This window comes from Neophocaena asiaeorientalis, unplaced genomic scaffold, assembly GCF_003031525.2.
Source record: "Neophocaena asiaeorientalis asiaeorientalis breed wild unplaced genomic scaffold, Neophocaena_asiaeorientalis_V1.1 scaffold191, whole genome shotgun sequence".
Lineage (NCBI taxonomy): Eukaryota > Metazoa > Chordata > Mammalia > Artiodactyla > Phocoenidae > Neophocaena > Neophocaena asiaeorientalis.
The window spans coordinates 393,363-413,429 of NW_020175105.1; the positions used below are offsets into that span (position 1 = coordinate 393,363).

At 46.1% G+C, this 20,067-nt stretch overlaps 1 protein-coding gene across 1 annotated transcript in view; it reads left to right on the forward strand.

The window, feature by feature from the left end:
• The window catches only part of ABCA13 (ATP binding cassette subfamily A member 13), a 268,906-nt gene extending 249,119 nt beyond the window's left edge, over positions 1 to 19,787 (forward strand). The window contains 4 exon segments of the mRNA XM_024764386.1: positions 17,586 to 17,691; positions 18,918 to 18,969; positions 18,972 to 19,051; positions 19,695 to 19,787. Coding sequence (XP_024620154.1) covers positions 17,586 to 17,691; positions 18,918 to 18,969; positions 18,972 to 19,051; positions 19,695 to 19,787 — 331 coding nt within the window.
• The last annotated feature ends 280 nt before the right edge of the window (positions 19,788 to 20,067 follow it).

A 20,067-nucleotide genomic window follows, 5' to 3' on the forward strand; every position in this document is an offset into this window, starting at 1 on the left:
CATCTGCTGGGGGTTTCAGTATCTAGGAGACAGCTCACAGGACATGGCTCGGAATATTATCTGTAGCCCTTGAGGAGCAACTAAAGGTCCTTGATTTTGCCTAATGACCAAACTATCATTGTTTACTCTTGTTGGACTGTTTTCCTTGGTTTCTGCATTTTCTCACTTCTTTGATTAAACTTACTCTTTGGTTAAAGTTTTCCCCCAGACAAAAGGCAGGTGGAGGACACGGTGGGAACGGACCATAGAGTCCTGCTCCGTTTCAACTGGGCACAGAATCCATCTTCCAGGTGGGGCGGGAGGGGAAAAGGATGCAGGGATGGGTAAAACCAAGAGCCACAGAAGTAGGAAGGGTGGAAGAGCATGTGGGCAGGGTGTAGGAGAGGTAAACAGACAGAAAAAGAGACACAGAAGGAGAGCACAGGCCCTGCCCTCCCTGCCCCATCCGCTGGGACGGCACAGCCCCGGAGATGGTGCAGGGGAGAGAGGTGCCTCCCAGACCTCAGAGCCACCATGTCACCCCCAGCCTGCAGGCAAGACCAGGTCCAGGCCATCCCGGGCTGCACTCCCTCTTCTTGGGTGTTTTTCATCCACTCTCGACTCTCAGTGCCCTGATTCTTTTCCTTCCACCTTTGCTCGTTTGAATTCCTTTCCTGGGCCCAAAGGGCAACCCACTCATCCTCCCCCATCAGAGAATATTCCTCCAAAGGACACGAGTCCCTTCCCCTACTCCTTTCTGAGCATCACAGCCCAGCGTTCTGCTGCCCACCCAGACTGCCTCCGCCCTCCGGGATCCATTAACTGCATTTGTAGGAAATGTGAGGTGTGTAAGGCCACCCTATCAGGAGATGATTGGACCGAAGAGTTCGTCAGAGCTCCTGAGAGGAGGGGCTGTGCGTGAGCCCAGTGAGGAGGGATCAGTTGGTCCTATGGAGTCTCTCCCATTGGGTGCCCGTCACCCGGGGAGCGAGGCTCACATCACCTCTGGTGTCACAGGCCTAATAGGTATGCATCACAGGAGAAGTACCAACCGTGGCATCTGGCGGCGGGGAGGTTTGGTTGGAGGATGTAGGGAAGTCTCCGAGTAAATCTGGTTAGGAGGACACTGAATTCTTGCTCGGCTCTCCGGGCTGGCAGGGGAGGGACAGTGAACGGGAGGAACTGGGAACAGGCCTGAAGAGGGGCCAGCTCCGCACATGGGGCATTTCATCCCACAAGTCGATCCCCTGGGCCCTGGGTGACCTCATTTTGCAGAAGTTTCAGGGTCTGAGTGAGAAAAGCATCTTCCTCTCCTTCCAACCTCAGTCTGGTCCCAGCTCAGATGTAAGAAATGACATCCAGGAGCCCGTGGGCCTGGAGGGCACTGGGAAGTTGACAGGTAGAGGTCACCAGGATGCCCCCCACATCCTCTGAGTATCTCTCCCTTGCCCCGTTGTCCCGCCTTTGCAACCTCTTTCAGACACCTCCCAGCCATGACTGCATCCCTGCCAAGCTGCCAGCACCGTCCTCCTTCCTTGTGGGGGGAACCCATGGCCTCTCCAAGGCTCCGCACTTCCCTTCCTTGTTTTCTCCTCACAGTGACAACCTGTCCTCTTCTTTGGCAGGTAACTGCATCCTCCCTGCCGGGAGGTCTGTCTGTGCCAATCCTGCCTGGTTCCAATTAGACCCTACGCTCCTGGAGAGCACAACCTCTGTCCTTTGTCCGCCCCAGGATGGCTCTGTGCTCAGGCATCCTTACTGTCTCAGGGATGGAGCCTGGGGGCAGCAGCAGCTGGCCCTGGACCCCTGGGCCCAGGGAACCCAGGAGAACTATTCCAAAGAGGATGCACAGGGTCCTGAAGTGTTTAGGCTTTGATCCCCCAGGAGGGCTAATGTTGCCAGACTCTAAATTCACTCCTTTCCTAATTGGCCGTCCTATTTTTTTTTTTCCTCAACTTCAAGACTGTTTTCTTTTAACTTCTTAAGGTGTCTTAAGTGACAGCTGTAAATAATTAAACACTGTGTTAACCGTAGAGTTGGCATTCTAATATATTTTTGAATGTTCTTTGTGTTCATAAACAAAGAACCAGCCAAGTTCAAGTTTGATAATCATGGAGTCATACTTTATCGTTTCAGGAAAGAAGCCAATGCTAGATTTCAGTTTCTGGGAGTTACTAAGGGACTTTTCCTGGCTCTGGCTCGGGGCTGCGTCCTGCTCATCGCAGCTTCAGACGGCGTCCCATCCCGATTTGTCTAAAAGTGGGAACTGGTTGGCCAGAAGGACAGACAGGGTCTAGAGTAGGGAATTTCCAAGGCGTGGTCTCTCTGGGGAAAGTGGCATTTTCTCCCCCTCCACGCCCCCTATCTCCCCCCACTCTGAGCCCTCCAGCCTCTGCGTCAACCTTGTGATGTGCGATGTGGTCCCTGCCCTGTTCCACCGCAGGCCTCTTGCCACTGTGAGCTCCTCTCAGACCCTCCTCAGCTGTGTTCTCACTCCGTCCTTCTCCGCACTCGGCTGGATCCCCCCATGATGACGTCTTCCTTCCTCCTGGAGGACCTGCCCTCCCCTAAGCCTCCCCCCACTGGCCTCCACTGCCGGTGCTCAGTGACCCTGGAGCCTGGATGCCGTCTGCGGCTTTCTTTTCCCCATTTCCAGTCGGAACAGGAGAGGTGCCAGTGCCCCTGGGTGACCCCCTTCAGGCTCAAGAAATTTGGGAATACGTCCCTCCCCCTTTTGCCCCGGCTAAGGAAGTTGTCTTTTCTGAAATTTGTAGAGCGCAACCATAACCTGCAGTCTCAGACCCCCTCTCCTCGGTGATCGGGCCCCTTCCCAGGAGTCACTCCTGTTTTCCATTCTCACTTCCACAGCCTATGGAACAGCCCTTCTCCTATGAGTCCCAGGTCTCACCCTTTATCTGGTAGCCATTGGTTACATGTTCTCTTCCCTCCTGGAGTAAGTACTGTGTGTAGATTATCTAGCATGAGATGACACCTACATAGTGCGTTCCAGACACCAGTCCTGAGTGTTCTACACGTATCAGGTAGCTTATTCCTCATGACCACCAACCCAGTAGCCATCATTATGACCCCTTTTTACAGACACAGAAAATAAGACTGGAAAGGTTGAGTGTCATTCCCAGGGTCACTGGTTAGTAAGTGGAAAGGTTGGATGAACCCAAGCACTCTGGTTCCACTTTGTTCTGCGACGTGTATCTTCATGATCACCCCTATGTAACAAGTAAAGGGAGTGAAGCCATCATGGGGCTGGGACTCACCTGTGGCCCATCTGACTCCTGAGCCCCCAGGACGGTCGCCTCACACCCAGCCTGCTTCCCGCTGGGGTGCATCTTGGGGCTGTGCAGACGTGTACGGATGCAGACCCTGCCCGGTCTACAACCACATCTGGGCCAGTTGCTCACGCCTGTCGATCTTCCTCTTGGCGGTGTTTCCGTGTGTTCTATTGTCGCTAAGTTTCTGACACCCACCCACTTACCATGTTCCTAAGCTGAGAGATGCCTCAGTGAGGTCTCACAAAATACTTATTTAACATTCTTCACTTTCTTTGTCCCTATTTTTGAGGGAGCAATTTGCTTCTTTATCAAGTGTATTTCTTTTACGCCTCAGAAAGGAGGTAGCTCTCCTCAGCCTGTGGACACCTGGCTGACCCGCGGAATTCGTCATCACGTTTGCCATCATGACACCGCATTGCGTGAACACGGTCAGCGTTGCCCTAAGAGTTTCTCATCTGCGTGCTCTTCTCCTGCTGGGCATTCTGGGTGGATGCCCCTGGTCTTGGGCGTTCAGCTCATGAGTGACGTCATCCAGAGCTGTCACCTTACCAAAGGGGGCACCGTGCTGTCGTTTTCCCTCAAGAACGAATAGACTGCTTCTCACCCATGGTGAAGATGGGGAACGGAAGTGATGAGAGATTTCTCCCTGGATTCAGACTCACATCGTGATTCCTGTTCATTCACGCACGTTTGCTGAGGACCTGTCTCAGGAGCCCAACGCAGGTGTGGTTCCCCCGAGTCAGTAAGTCTTGTGTCAGACGGACAGGCATACACAGAAACGTAAACACAACACGCTGTGGTGATTTGGTGAACAAAACGCTGTGTGATGCAACAGTCATCAAATGTTTTGGGGTGTCTGTGTAGTCACAGGGTGTTGAGCTGGAGAGATGAATAAGGCATGAACCCTAAAGAACAAATCAGAAATTATACAAGAGACTGTAAGTGCTGCACCCAGTAGGGGTTAGGAGGAGACAACACTAGCCCAGTGTTTTAAGTGATGGATTGGTGGGGTGGCTTCGTGGAAGAGGAGGCATTTCAACCAAGTGTATTCGTGGGAGGTGACTCAACTATGCATGCGTTTCTGGTGCTGGGAGAGACCTGGAGGTAAACAGCACAAATCGAGTTTGACAAGAGCTGGACTGTCACACAGGCCCAGGGTGAATAGCGGGGCATCCATTTGAAGACAGTCTTTGGGGTTAAACCAAGGAAGACTTAAATGCTGGGGTGAAACGTTAGGGAACAAAGGGAAGGAACGAGAAACAGGAGCAGGAATGGCAATTAAAAGGCGATTCTTGTTCTTTAGCTGGATGTTAATTAAGATGGACTGGAGTTGGCTGGGGACAGGGCGTGTGGGGAAGAAAGCTTTGGTGGGGGGCTTTGCAGAACAATAGAATAGAGCTTTACAGCCGGCTGGTCTGGGGAGTCAGGGAGGGAGGAGCCATCATGGTCACTAACCCTCGGGTTTGGGAGATGGAAGATGGGGCTGTCGGGGAGAAATCAGGGCGCCAGGATGGCTGAGGTGGGGGGGAGCAGAGACATGTCTCTGTGAGCTCCAGGAGCTGCCTGGGGGCTTCATAAGGAAGAAACTGCTCTGTGTTCTGCCCTGTGCCCTTCCCCCTGGCAGGAGCCAGGGAAAGAAGCCTAAAGCTGGTGGTGACGGCTGACTCTTGGGCGACAGAGGGAGAGGATAGCCAGGCTCTTCACACCTTTGCATCACTGTTTGTGAACACGGATATGACAGGTCGGGGCCCTCATCCATGCTCTTACATCTATTGAAAGGTTACCAAACTCAGGCCATTTGCCGGGTGCTTTTTGTGCATTATCTCATTTAATCCTTACAATGTGATAGCTATGAGTTTACCCACTTCACCCTAAAGAAACTCAGACCTAAAGAATTTAGGCGGTTGGCTCAGAACACAGAGTTACAATTGAAAGAAGCAGTTTTCAAACTCAATGCTCGACTCCTGAGTTCCGTATCCCTTTCATACTACAGCTGTCATCCCCACTCACCTGACCCCAAACTGATGGATCGACAAAGCGCTGCAGCAGGGGAGTGGACCCTTCTTCTGTTGCGTCTACTGAGAAAACAGACTCCCCTCTTCCTGAAACACAGACCGACCCCCTTGGATGAGACAGCTGAGATTTAGAGTCAAACTTGTAACACCACCTCTAGAGCTTGTAAAAGTTCTTTCACATTTCTGAAAGCTGGTTTTTTCTCTTAATGGAGACAATCATACATATTTGGTAATACTGTGAAAAGAAGTAGACGGATACACCAGTCATTTTCCCACCTGAGGCTGTGATGTCCTCTTTTCCCGAGATGAATGCGTGGTTTATTCCCTCAGTTCTCTCAACAGTTACCACTCCAGAGGGGTCTCCAGTATCTAGTCCACCTGCCCATAGCAGCGGAAGAGCCCCTGGAGGTTAGCTGGCATCACGGCCACCTGGAAATAAGAATGCATTTTCCAGCTCTCACGACCAACCGCTACGTGTGGGCACAGAGATAATAGAAGAGGTGCCAGAAACTTCAAGGATATGACTTTGTAGGAAAGGGCATACACTTTTTCTGCCCTTCCTTCCTTCCTTCCTTCCAACCTGAATGCAAATGTAATGGCTAGAGATGAAGCAACCTCGGCAATGGAGGCCTGTGAACAGAGCAATGGGACAGAATGGGCCACAGGAAGGCCTTACCCCTCTGCACTGGCTGACCTCAGACTATAGGCTTGTTCATATCCTGCTGCTTTGGGCTTTCTGTCACTCATCTGTAAATCTGAACAGACGTACTCTGACATGTGAAACACAGCATTGGTGTGTTTACCTGATTATTTTCAACTTCTTCCCAATGGAATATAAATCTTCTGAGGGTAGACCTTTGTTTCTGTTTATTACTGTATGTCTGACATTTGGGACAGTGCCCGATACATGACATGTGCTCAGGGTATTCGTTGAGCAAATAAATAAATGAGTGAAGGAATGTAAAGTCCAGAGTGCATGGGGGGGTCTTTACTAAACGCTATCTTCTTCCAGGTTCTCCGACTGGCCTTAGAAAGAGGAATCAGAGGAGGCTGTGGAGCATTTGGGGTCTGTCCAGCTTAATGAACAACTACTAATAACAGCAACCAACCCCTTTGATAAAGACTTCCATTCCAATCCCACCGATCTCTGGATGAGGTGAAACCTGCTTTTCTCTCAGAAGCTTCTGTGTTATTCATCCTCCGTTGGCTGCTTTTAGAAGCAGGCTCTGTCTTACTCAGTGTCCCCATTAACAGGAGCCATCAGGTGCATGATTCAGGCCTAATTGCTGCCACAGCCTTGGCAGTATTCTCCTGTCACTTCTCTGCGGGGTAGCCAGACTCAGCCCTGATGCACCCCGACCTGCCAAGAACTAACGTGCGATGCAGACAGCGAAAACATGCCTCCAAAGCTTAACGTGCACCACGGGATGGTGAATTCTGATTCTAAACACGGTCTCAGCACGAGAAGACCCAGCCTAGCCAAGGAAATGGATTTCTCTTAGGCCAGAACTATATTTCCATTTTCAAATAATTCAAGATTGGAGTTTGGGAAGTTTATTTACTCTGGGTTCAGTTAGCTTAAAATTTAGATGTGTGTGTGCACTCAGAGAAAAATGCATGAACTTGTAACATTTCATGGTTTCATAGTTGAGAAGCATTTTACAAATTTGATTTTGGGTTCTCTTTTATCAAAAGCATTAAAAAAAAAAAAAACTTTTCCCTGAGTTAGATTTTGTTACATAGAGCAGCAAAATGAAGTTTATAAGATGCAGTGGCTTATACGATCATCATTCGTCCTCCTGAAGCTGCAGGTTGGCGGCTCTGTCCCAACGGTCTCTCATCCTTCTCCTGGGATAAGCCTCCCAGCAGCGGGGCTACAAAATGGAATGGCCAAACTGCACAAGTACGATTCAAGCCTGAGGTCACATCACACCTGCCAAACCAAGTCATGTGGCTAAAGAAAAAGAGTAGAAAAGTAGGGCAAGAACCTCTTAGGGCAAGAACACAGCAAGGTTATGCGGTGAAGGGTGTGGGTATGGGAGGGTGCAGAGAGTTGGGGCCATGTTTACAAACTACTACAATCCCAAACATTTGTCACTAATTTTTTTTTAAGCAGTAGCCACCCTCTTTCTTTGCTTTTTCACAGATGAATTGAGATATACTTCACATGTCCTGTAACTCTCCCATTTAAATTGTATCATTCACAGTTATGAGCAGCCATCTCCACAGCCAATTTTAGAACATTTTCATCATCTCAAAAAGACACCCTATCCCTTTAGCTAACCCCCTTCTATTCATTCCAGTTCTAAGCCCTCACTAGTCTGTCTTCTGTCTATTATTAACATATTAATGGAATTACGTAGTGTGTGGTCTTTTCTGACTGGCGGCTTTCACTATTTCTTTGGGCATATACCTTGGAGTGAAATTTTTGGGTCATATAGTAACTCTGTGCTTAACCTTCGAAGGAACTGTCAGACTGTTTTCCAAATCGGCTGCACCATTTTACATTCCTGTCAACAGTGAATGAAGGTTCCCTTTTCTCTACATCCTTACCGTTACTTTAATTCTCTGACTTTTCATTCCAGCCATCCCAATGAATGTTAAGTAGTATCTCGCTGTGATTTTGAGCTGCATTTCTCTGATGACTAACGATGTTGAGCATATGTCCGTGTGCTTGTTGCCCATTTGAATGTCTTCTGTGGAGAAATGTCTATTCATATCTTTTGCCCATTTAAAAGAAATTAGGTTGTCTTTTTGTTATGTATTTGAAAGAGTTGCATACTCTGGGTACAAGTCCCTTTTCAGATAGATGACTTGCAGATATTGTCTCTTGATACATGGTTTGCCTTTTCACTTTGATAACATCCTTAGAAGCATAGTTGTTTTTAATTTTGAAAAGGCCCAACTTATCTATTGTTTCTTTTGTTTTTCATGTTTTTTGTGTCATATCTGAGAATCCGTTGTGAAATCAGAGACAATGAGGACTTTCCACTCTGCATGATTCTAAGATTTTCATCATTTTAACATTTGATCCATTTTGCATAAGCTTTGGTATCAACTGTGGGCATTGCATGTGCATCCAGCTCTCTCAGAACTATTTGATGAAAAGATGATTCTTCCATTGAATGGTCCAGGCCACCTTGTCAGAAATCAGTTGGCCACAGGCCCACAGGCTTATTTCTGGACCGAATTCTGTTTCATTGACCCATGTATCTATTCCTGATGCTACCACTCTGTCTTGATCACTGCTTTCAAGTAAGTTTTGAAATTAGTGTTAGTCCTTGAGCTATTTCCTCTTTTGTAAGATTGTTTTAGCTAGCCTAGGTCCACTGCAATTCCATATGAATTTTAGAATCAGCTTGTAATTTCCACAGAGGATTCAACACGGATTCTTACAGAGATTGTGTTGAATCTCTAGACCAATTTGAGGAGTATTGTCGTCTTAACAATGTTAAGTCCTCTGAGTCATGAACGTGGTGTGCTTTTCTGCTTATTTAAATCTTCTTTAATTTCTTTTAACGATGTTTCCTAGTTATAAAATATAAATTCTGCATTTCTTTTGTTAAATTTAATCGTAAGTGTTTTATTTATTTTGATGCTATTATAAATGGAATTAAAAATTTTTTTCATTTTCTAAGTGTTTGTTGCAAGTGTGTAGAAGTCATTTTTATGCATTGCTCTTGTATCTTACAACCTTGCTGGACACATTTATGAGTTCCTACAGTATTTAGTGGATTCCTTAGGCATTTCTATATATACGCTCACGCTGTTTATAAATGTAATTTTACTTCTTCCTTTTCAATATGGATGCCTTTTATTTATTTTTCTTACAAAATGGCTCTAGGTAGAAACGTCCTTTTTATTCTTGTGTTGTTGAGTGTTTTTAATCATAAAAAAGTGTTGGCTTTTGCCAAATGTTTTCTCTGCATCTATTGAGATGATCATATTGTATTATATTAGCTGATTTTCAGATATTAAACCAACCTTGCATTCCTAGGATAAATCACACTTGATAATGGTATGTAATTGCTTTTTATGTTCAGTTTGTTAGTATTTTGTTGAGCATTTTTGTGTCCATGTTCATAACAGATATTGGTCTCTCAAAAACAGATATTGTTTTTCTCTTTTGATACTTTTACCTGGTTTGGTATCCTGGTAATACTGGCCTCATAAAATCAGTGGGGAAGTGCTCTTCCTCTTCTACTTTTTAGAAGAATTTATGATCCCAATTAACATTTTCTTTGATAAGTATCATCTAGTTTTTAATTCATGTTTGGAGGAATCCAGGGTAATACTGAGAAAATATTTACTGTCTTGATGACTTGTTTCACAACCCATGTATCATTAGGCTCTTCTCTGCCCATGGGGAATGGGAATACCTGCCTGAATTCATGGCAGCAAGGGTTCAGAGTCCCCTGTCCGAGGGGCCCTGTGAGTTCCTGGTGCCTCATCACCTTATCACATGCCCCACTGTCTCTGTGCACCTATGGGCCCCCCACCCCATGTGCTTGCTGCTGGGCCTGGGACCACATCGGCTCAGCTGTGTGCCCCTCTCATTATTCGCCCCCCAAACGCGTCAGGCTCCAGTGTTCTGTGAACTTCGTCTTCTTCCTGTTGTTGTTGAACGTAGAGCTGAGGGGGAGGCGGGCACAGCGCCTCACAGAGCTTCCTGTCCACCCGGTCCCGTGTGCGCCCTCTGTTGCTCACTGGCCAGACTCCTCGGGTGGTCAGTATGTACCCACCCTGCTGTCCAGCAGGAATGTTTCAGCCATGTTGAGGCCCCAGAGACTTCCTCCCTGGGTCTGGCTTCTTGAAGCATTTTCTCAGCAAAGGGAGGGAGGCTGCCTCTTAATTCCTCTCTGCTAAGAAAATCATTCATTTTCCTCATTATTCCATTATTGTTTTAAAGCCTGTATTACATGGGATCTGACTGGAGTCCACAGAGATTATCTGGGAAACGAAATTCAGAAGAGCTTTAATTGCATCTTCCAAGAGGATCATCCCTTCTATGCCCCCTCCACTCCTCCAGACCGCGGCCAGTCAGAATCGAGTGCATTTGCTTGTGGGCAGGGAGCCGAGCCCTCGCCCTGCCTGGAAGGGCTTTACGAAGCCGTGATCACTGCCCACAGGGCAGCTGAGCGGAGTGCAGGCTCTGAGGTTCCCCATCTTAATGATGCTGTTTCCCTCCCGAGGTCTCACCTGTGAGTGCTTGGGCCGCCTCTCCAGGCAGCACTCACCCAGCCGGGAGGAAAACTGCCCTGACTTTTTTCCGTGGGGCATTTGCTTAATTACGTTGAAAGGCTCAGAGAGAAAAATCAAGGTGAGAATGACTACTTTAGTCCCCACCACCTCTGCGAGGGCGGTGGAGTGAACACAGTGAGGCGGCTGAGTCAGCAGGCAGACCCCCAGGGTTTGCCATGTTATGAAGTCTGGTGTGACAGGACATCCATCCAGCTGCTCGAAATGTCTCCTTTTCCCAAAGACTCTTCCCTTCTTGTACTGATGTCACCCAGGATGGACAGATACCTAAACCACAGAAATGCCATTCTCTTTCACGATCAAGCTTCTGATCGTGTTTGCTTTAGGAAAATGTGCCACTCTGTAACATTTCCAGGTTAGGGCCTGTGTTTCCTACTGAGATTCAGTGAGGCTGTGCCAGGAATCCCACCCAATGCTAGGACATTTGTTTTCTATTTGTTTTCAGATGGCTTATGTGGTTTTCTACTAAACTGAACCAACCTGCTCAGTGAAATAATTTTTGTAGTTTGCTATTGGCCCCTACTTTTTTCTTTTTTTTGTGGTACGCAGGCCTCTCACTGTTGTGGCCTCTCCCGCTGTGGAGCACAGGCTCCGAACGCGCAGGCTCAGCGGCCATGGCTCATGGGCCCAGCCACTCCACGGCATGTGGAATCTTCCCGGACCGGGGCAAGAACCCGTGTTCCCTGCAGCGGCAGGCGGACTCTCAACAACTGTGCCACCAGGGAAGCCCTTGGCGCCTACTTTTATGGAGGAGGATTTTTACACATTTAGAAGCTTTTTTATGCTTCTATTGATCAGAAAATCACATAAATAATTTATTTCAACAATAAAGACCTCTGTTGACTCCCCCCGCCACACTCTGAGTGAAAGTTATCTTCTGTTACTCAGAGTAGAAATCATGGTGTCAGGGCTTCAACTTTATAGATAGTAGTTAAACTTATATCTCAAGTTTCTCTTTAAAAATGAAAAGAGTAAAAAAAGAAATGTCTACTGATCAGGATTGAGAAATATAGAAAATCACATGTACTACTACCAGCCTTAGAATGTATCTTTTATCTATCTAGATTCTAAGGCATTTCTGAAATGAAGAAAAATGTTGAGAGATCGTGAAAAAAATGCAGGAAGCTGGATGAGGGCCCTGGTCTTAAGCTGAAATCTCAGCACCCTGAAAACAACGTGGTCCATGGTGCTGGCTGGGCAGGTGACAGGGGTCTAGTGCTGCAGGAGTGGGTGCTTACTTTACCATCCTTCTGACCTGACTATTTCCTCATGCTTTAAAAAGGGTCCTTTTCAACTCTCCCCCAAAGAAAAGAAAACCTATAGAAATATTCAGCCCATTTTGCTTTTCATTTAGGAGAGAAATTTTAACAAAAAATTTAATCCACTCACTGATTCATCAAACAGTACCTGGACGCCAGGCAGGAGAGCTGATGGGCCTTGCCTTCGAGCAGCTTTGCTGTAGCAGCTGATCAAATAGGAGGATGCTCCACACATGGGAATGCACAGGAGAAGGGCATCCTGACCCTGAGAGCCCAAGGGAACCTTTGGAGGCAAAGGCCTCCACACTCAGCATAGGACCTTGCACAAGGAGCACCAAATCAACACGTTGAATAAATGGAGAAAAGGGATCAGGTATGAGCAGAATGAAAAGCTGAAGGCAAGGGTATGCTTCAGGTCATGGAGAGCCTGGCAGGCTGAGTCCAAGAGTTTGACTTTATTTATTTTTTTAGATTTCATTGGAGTTTAGTTGATTTACCATGTTGTGTTAGTTTCTTCTGCAGAGCAAAGTGACTCAGATATACATGTATATATATCCTTTCTTTTCATATTCTTTTCCATTATGGATTATCCCAGGATACTGAATAGAGTTCCCTGTGCTCTACAGTAGGACCTTTTTGTTTATCTCTTCTCTTTACATAATAGTTGCCTCAGGAGTTTGACTTCAGAGGGAAGATGTCCAATCTTTCGGTGAAGGCTTCGTGGCCTCCAAGTTCTGAGACAGTTCTGCTGGCCTTTGCTCGTGGCAGCTTTGACCTGTGCTCTGAATTCTGGATCTGAGGCTGGTGGGGTCATTTAAGAACCTGGCATCCTGGCTGTAGAGAGGAATCTTCATGCTCAGAGGTGTGTGAACATGGATCAACCTTCTCTTCACTGTGAGGCTGTGTCACCTGCCCCCCGAGATCTTGCCTTTAAACTCAGAAGTTCACAGAGGCTCTTTCCAAAGTCCCTTTCTTCCCTGGGAGGAATGCTGGTGCCAGCTGCCAAGGCTGCTTTTCATTCGTTCGCTGTCAGAGGCTCTCTTTTTTTTGTTTTCCAACATCTTTATTGGAGTATAATTGCTGTACAATGGTGTGTTAGTTTCTGCTTTATAACAAAGTGAATCAGTTATACATAAACATATATCCCCATATCTCCTCCCTCTTGCATCTCCCTCCCTCCCACCCTCCCTATCCCACCCCTCTAGGTGGTCACAAAGCACCGAGCTGATCTCCCTGTGCTATGCGGCTGCTTCCCACTAGCTATCTACCTTACGTTTGGTAGTGTATATATGTCCATACCATTCTTTCACTTTATCACAGCTTACCCTTCTCCCTCTCCATATCCTCAAGTCCATTCTCTAGGAGGTCTGTGTCTTTATTCCCGTCTTGCCCCTAGGTTCTTCATGACCTATTTTTTTCTTAGATTCCATATATATGTGTTAGCATGTGGTATTTGTTTTTCTTTCTGACTTACTTCACTCTGTGTGACAGACTCTAGGTCCATCCACCTCACTACAAATAGCTCAATTTCGTTTCTTTTTATGGCTGAATAATATTCCATTGTATATATGTGCCACATCTTCTTTATCCATTCATCTGTTGATGGACACTTAGGTTGCTTCCATGTCCTGGCTGTTGTAAATAGAGTTGCAATGAACATTTTGATACATGACACTTTTTGAATTATGGTTTTCTCAGGGTATATGCCCAGTAGTGGGAGGCTCTCTTTATGTTAATGCCTTCCCTGCATACTTCTCAGGACCGTTCAGATTTGCATCTGCAGTGGTTAGAAAGGTTTCTGAAACAGACTTAACTGAAGTGGAAGTAATAAAGGCCCTGGCCCTGGAAAGACGTGGTTTTGAGTCAGAAGGCCTGGGTAGTCCCGTCTCTGCTAGTGATAAGCTGAGTCATGGTGAGAAGCCCAGACCTCTTTGGGGCTCACAGTATTATTATAAATATGTGATATGATATCATATCATATCATATCATATGATCTAATCTAATCCTAATCTAATCTAATCTAATATATAGTAATTCCCCTACATACCAACCTTCAGGTTGTGAACTTTCAAAGATGGGAACGTGCGTTCGCATGTCCAGTCACATAAGTTAGTTCAGGTGTCTGGCGTACATTGTCACGTGCGTGCATCCTCTACAAGTGGCTGTGCTTTTGTGTACTTTACTGTACAGGACTGTATAGAGTACAGTAGCACAGTATCTTTATTTCAAGCCCAGGGTGTCTGGAAGCAAGCGTAAAAGCAGCAGTGATGTAGCTGGTACTGCTAAGAAAAGCCAGCTCTTGTACTATACTAGTGTATACTTTTCAAGGTACTGTCCTGTAGATTAAAAATGTTTTCTTTATTTTTGGTGTTTGTTTTTTATGTGTTACTTGTATGAAAAGTATTATAAACCTATTACAGTACAGTACTATATAGCCGATTGGGTTAGTTGTGTACCTAGACTAACTTTGTTGGACTTACGAACAAATTGGACTTATGAATGAGCTCTCAGAATGGAGCTCATTTTTAGGTAGGGGACTTACTGTAATTAATATAACATAATATAATATAATGAAGTCCTTGATGTGAAAGTATTCATATCAAGAATGCCATTGCTCGTGGGCGATTAGAGAGGACTGTTTGGAGCTTGAATGTAACCGACAAGTATCCGTCACTCAGCCAGCCCTCCTTATTCTCTCATTGGCTTTTATAATACACGTGTGTGTGTTTGTTATGCCATTGGTGCGTTGCCTGCTCCCCTGTTTCAGCGTCTAGTAGGTGTATCACACTGAATGTTTGTGGTACCTAAATGTTGTATCCCAGCAGTGGTCGAATGCTTCTTACAGGTGCCTTCACTGGTAGATGACGCTGTTTATTTATCTTTATGTAATCGTCGACTTTGCAAATGATGTGGACATGATCTGTTGTCTGGAAATGTGGGAGGAATGAGAGACTATATAAGCGAATAACTCCTTGGTTCCTTTGAAAGCTTTTAGACTGGAAAGCACATGAATCAAATAAATCCTTTGTGGAATTTAGATCATTGGCATAAATGTGTGTAGATTATAGGCAGAAATGAGAAAGGAAGGCTAACATAAATTAGATACTCGCATCGTGAATGCATTTGATAATCTGCAAAGATTCTCTTAGTTATTGAAGATGCTGTGCTTTTATAACTTTCTGTCTACATGTCTTATTGAGTATTCTAGAGAGGTCCTCAGGAATTTGCCAACCAATTTCAGAAACATATTCTCTTGAGTTTTTTTTTTTCCTAAGAACTGTGTAATTCAGATTCTCTAGAGTAAAGCTGAATTTTAAACATTAATATGTATATATTCTTATAGTGAGAACTTGTTAGACAATTATTGGAATTTAGTGTGCATTTTTTAAAATGAATTAGGAAAATACGCCTGGAGGGCTGCCATTCCTGTGAATGTGAATTAGATCGTAGCGTGTGTGAAAGAGCAAAGTCATTTCTGCTTACTCAGTGTTGCCTCTCACCCTTGTATTTTTATGTAGCAAATGCAGCAAATATGTGTCCTGATTTTTAAATTTTATTTTATTGAAGTCTAGGTGAGTTACAATGTTGTGTTGATTTATTTCATATTCTTTTCTATTGTGGTTTATCACAGGATATTGAATATAGTTTCTTGTGCTCTACAATAGGATCTTGTTGTTTATCTATTCTGTATATAATAGTTTGCACCTGCTAATCCCAAACTCCCACTCCATCCAACAACCCCCACTTGGCAACCACAAGTCTGTTCTCTATGTCTGCGATTCTGTTTCTGTTTCATAGATAGGTTCATTTGTGTCATATTTTAGATTCCACATATAAGCGATAACATATAATATTTGTCTTTCTCTGTCTGACTTACTTCACTCAGTATGATAACCTCTAGGTCCATCTGTGTTCTGATTTTTCATTTGCTTTATCTAACTTCCCCAGATAAATTGTGAGCATCTTCACACCAGAGAAAGGGCTCCTTCATTTTGGCCACGTCCTGGGCAGAACCTTGGTTTCACTGCACATTTATTCACCTGCTTCCTCAGTTCCAGGTACTGTCCCACCTAAGCTACAGGGTTTCACGCACTCTGTTCTCTGACAGCCGCCTCGGGGAGCTGGTTTCATGATCCCATTTTCTAGATGAAGGAACCGAGGTGGGAAAAGTTGACTCCCTGGGGTCAGAGGTCTGAAGTGAGCATGGGGGTTGGGGAGAGGGGGCTGGATCACACCCAGGCTATCCAGATGCTTTGACCTTTGCCCCCAGGATCGTCATCACCACCTGACCAGGAGCACCTCTCCATCCTTCAGGTGTCCCCCTCCAGCCTGTCCCCCCCCAGGACAGCTGCGAGCTCTCTGATGGGCAGCAGCTCCTGAAGCAGCCCCTCCCCGTGGGGGCCATTCAAGGATCTGGGCTTCAGCTCTTCCCTATGGGGAATATTAAATGCGCACCTGCCCCGGATGCTGTCGTGGACATGGAGCTGGGACCCTTGCACCTCGGCAGCACTGCGTCTGACACGGGCCCGGAGCTGGCGGGGCGACAGAACACACACGTCCTGTGCTGACCCGGGTGGGGGTCGGCCTCAGAGAGTCCCGAGAGCGAACTCAGGCGACCTGCGTCTCCGGCTGCTTTCACCGATGTTCTGTCCTCAGCAACCTGTCAGCCCTGAGTGGCCTGGAAACCGTTAGCTCGAAATAGCGGGAGACCGTTGGAGTCACACAGGTCTCAGGGGATCTGAAAGCAGGGCAGGACGCTGGGACACAGAACCAGGACGAGGATCTCTGGGTGCTCACAAGGCTGATCCATGTCCCTGAAGCGTGGCCACACTACCTTTGGCCTCTTCTTCACCAGGTAGATTCACCGGAAAAGTGCTTTACCCATAAACATGTTAGTCAATCTCACTTACGGAAAACTTCCTTAAATGTAACCATTTCCCCAGCAATGCTTTGTAAATGAAGGTGCTTGTAAGGCTCTGAGCATGCCTTTTTTCATCCATTCATTCATTCATTTGACTAATATTTATTAGTTCTAGGTACTTGGGGTACATACATCAGTGAAGAAAACCAACGAAAAATTGCTAACATCTTGATATATTTGTGCATTTGCTTTCATTCAATAGACCTTTACTGAGATGCGGGGCATCTGGGGTATGCAGTAGAATAAACACTCATGGTTTTGGGAAGCCCTATGCATTCTTGGAGGTCACTGTTTGAGGTTGTGTATGGTACGAACGTAACCTCGGGTCTGGTCGCTCAGACCCCAGCAGACCTACCGCCCACAGCTCTGCAATGTCAGGCCGAGGGGCCCCTGTAGTCACAGGGCCCGCAGGGTTAAGTACAGTTGGGAGAGTTGTTTCCTGTGATAAACGAATGCCTGGCTTCATCCCGTAAGCAGCCCCTATTCCCTTCCATCCTTCCCAGCCACACTGTCATCCCTTGAAGCTGGGATGTTCTCAGGGTCTGTCTCCAGCCCAGCTCTGCCTTCTTAACTCAGTACTTTGCTTTCACACTTTCACCCTCCCTCTTGTATGGACTAGGTGTTGATTCCAGAATTTGCTGATTTTTTGAAAAGATAAATCAGTCTCTGTGTCAATGAATTACAGCAAACTGCACAAGTGAGTTGTAATTACTTCCTGAATATTCTATTCTTGAGAACACAAAATTTTCCAACAATTTGGAATAGTTACTTTCTTTTTCTGCCTTCCTGTGAAAATGGACTTAGAGTTTATCGATCTTAGGGCTATACAATAGTAACCTTATTTTTAAAATTCAACTCTCAGGTTTGGTGATGGTTATACAGTCAAGGTTTGGGTCTGCAACAAAGCAAATCAACACAACGCTGTTTCCGACTGCTTGAAGCTCTCTTTTCCAGGAATCCAGTTTAAGGTAGTGCTAATATTGTACATTACTTCTTTGTTTTGAGCTAAAAACATCTTATGAGTGTACTTGTCTTTTCCCCTGTTTTAATTATTTTCTGTCAAAAGATATCGCTTATCGTTCTGGCCTCATTGCAAAGTATAGGCCACACTTCTCCCCGCAAAATAGCAGGGGTGGTGGATCTCACCTGACCTTGCTGAAGGACGACAAGCCTGCTTTTCCCCTTGTTGGGTCACCCAGAGCAGATGGTGGTTACTCATCCCCCCTTTTCTGTGGGAACAACTTCATCACACAGTTTGTTTTGTTGAGGACGGAAGATACAAAAGTTAATTTCCCCCATGCATTTGCTGTGGGGTTCGTAGACTCAGGGATTTCAACATTAATTCACAGGAAGGGCCCTGGGCTTGAGATCACAACCCTCTACACACTTGATGCAAAGTGTGGTCCCTGAGCCAGCAGGTCTTCATCACCTGGGAGCAGGTGAGAGCTGCAGCATCTCAGTCCCCAGCATACTGACCCCAAATTTGCACTTTACCAAGGGGACTAGGCAATCCTTGTACACACAAATGTCTGAGAAGCGCCACCTGCAGTTCTCTTGGATGACCCCATGATTCCAGTTTGTCGTAACTTTTAATAGATTGTAGTCCATAAAGGAGCTACGCATTGTGTGTCTATTTCATCCACGACCATTTGGTAAAATCCTACCCGGCGAGAAGCATGCCCTCCAAGTCACAGTGGTTCAAGGGTCACTCTAAACTATCCCATGAATCGTTGTTGGGATCTCCATGTGCACCCGTGGAAATGAGGCTCAGAACAGTTAAACATCTCACCAGGAGTTGGTCAGCTAACGATGGGGATGGCCGGGTGCTCCCGTGTGAGGTTCAGGCGTCTCTGTGCATCTCTGTGATGTCACATATACCTCCTTCTTCTCAGCTTTCGATAGGTGTCTTCTTTCCCCTAGAGAGGGCTTTCCAGGTTTGTGGCAAGGCGAGGGGGGGCAGAAAGGGGCAGAGAGGCCACCCCACCCAGGGGGACACCTCTTATCAAATATGCCTTGTGGTGAATCGTAGCCCATGACCGTTCTCTGGAGACTCACAAAACTGACCGCCACACCTAGTTAGTATTTAAAGGTGTGGTTTGCAAAAAGATAATTTATTTGGCAATTAAATACAGTGTGATCAATTTTGCTTAAGATTCCAATCCTGTGATCCAATATTTTTTTTTTTTTCTTTTAGGGGCAGCGCCTTAATTTATCGGAATACCATGTGCCAGAAAGATGGGCGTGCTTAGCCTGTTCAGAGTTCTGGAGGACAATAAAAACTTCCTGAGTATCAAATATTACTCCATCAAGCACACCCGTCTGGAGCAGGTCTGGTACCTCAAAGGTGTCACCACGTGGTTTTGCTTGAGGCCTACTCCAGCCGACTTAAAAATGAGCCAGATTATACTTCTTGAGATCACCATTTCTTTTATCAATCACCATTTGAGTTTGCAAAATTCTGATAAAGATGGTGAGTGTGAGGGGCCCCATTTATTGTGTGCTCTCCACTCAAGGTAAATATTCGATGTTCAGGGCTTCCATCTGCTCATGATTTCATTGGTCGCTCAGTAAACAGATCAGGCCCCATCAGCCTTCCCATCCCCACTTACCCACTGGCCCCCGCCAATAAGTAAAGGGGCTCCACTGTAAGTGAGCTGACTTCAGGAAGAAAAGTGCTTGGTTCCCCGAGTCCCAGAAGGTGAAATCAGATCACAGGTTCAATCTAAAGCCGTGCTTAAGGCATCGAGAATTTCCTGACGATTTATTAATTTTCCAGAAATGTTTATTATTCCTGGAGTTGGGTCCTCAGAAGACCTACCTGTTGAGGGTGATTTAGGAAGGGGTGCTATGAATGAATGGTTATGGGTCTTAGGAAAAGTCGGGCAGGGCTTGGAGAAGATGTTCCCTGTAATAGTTGAGAACAAAGGGTTGAGTGTTCCTCGAAGTTAATTATTTTCATCATTTCTTTCAGATATTTGTTAATTTTGCGACTGTGCAGCAACAAACTGCACCACCTCCTGATCCGTCCACCGGCCGTGAGCACCCACAGAACCTGCCTGTCTAAGCGCTGAAGAAGACGCTGTTCAGAGAAATAAAACCTCGTGTTTTTTTATAATTAAGATTCAAAGATCAAAGGAGCGAGTGGGCGCAGAGGAGCTGGAAGACGCAGGGCAGGCAGTCCAATCTCATTCTCTCCTTCATTTTCTGTTTTGAAGCTCTTTGTTAATTACACACTGAAAGGTCATTCTTGTCTGCAGACTTTTGGGCAGTTCCTCTGATTCAGTTACTGTCTTTGCCAAGGCGAGATGGGCCGGCTTCCTGGGACATGGGAAGGAATTGACATT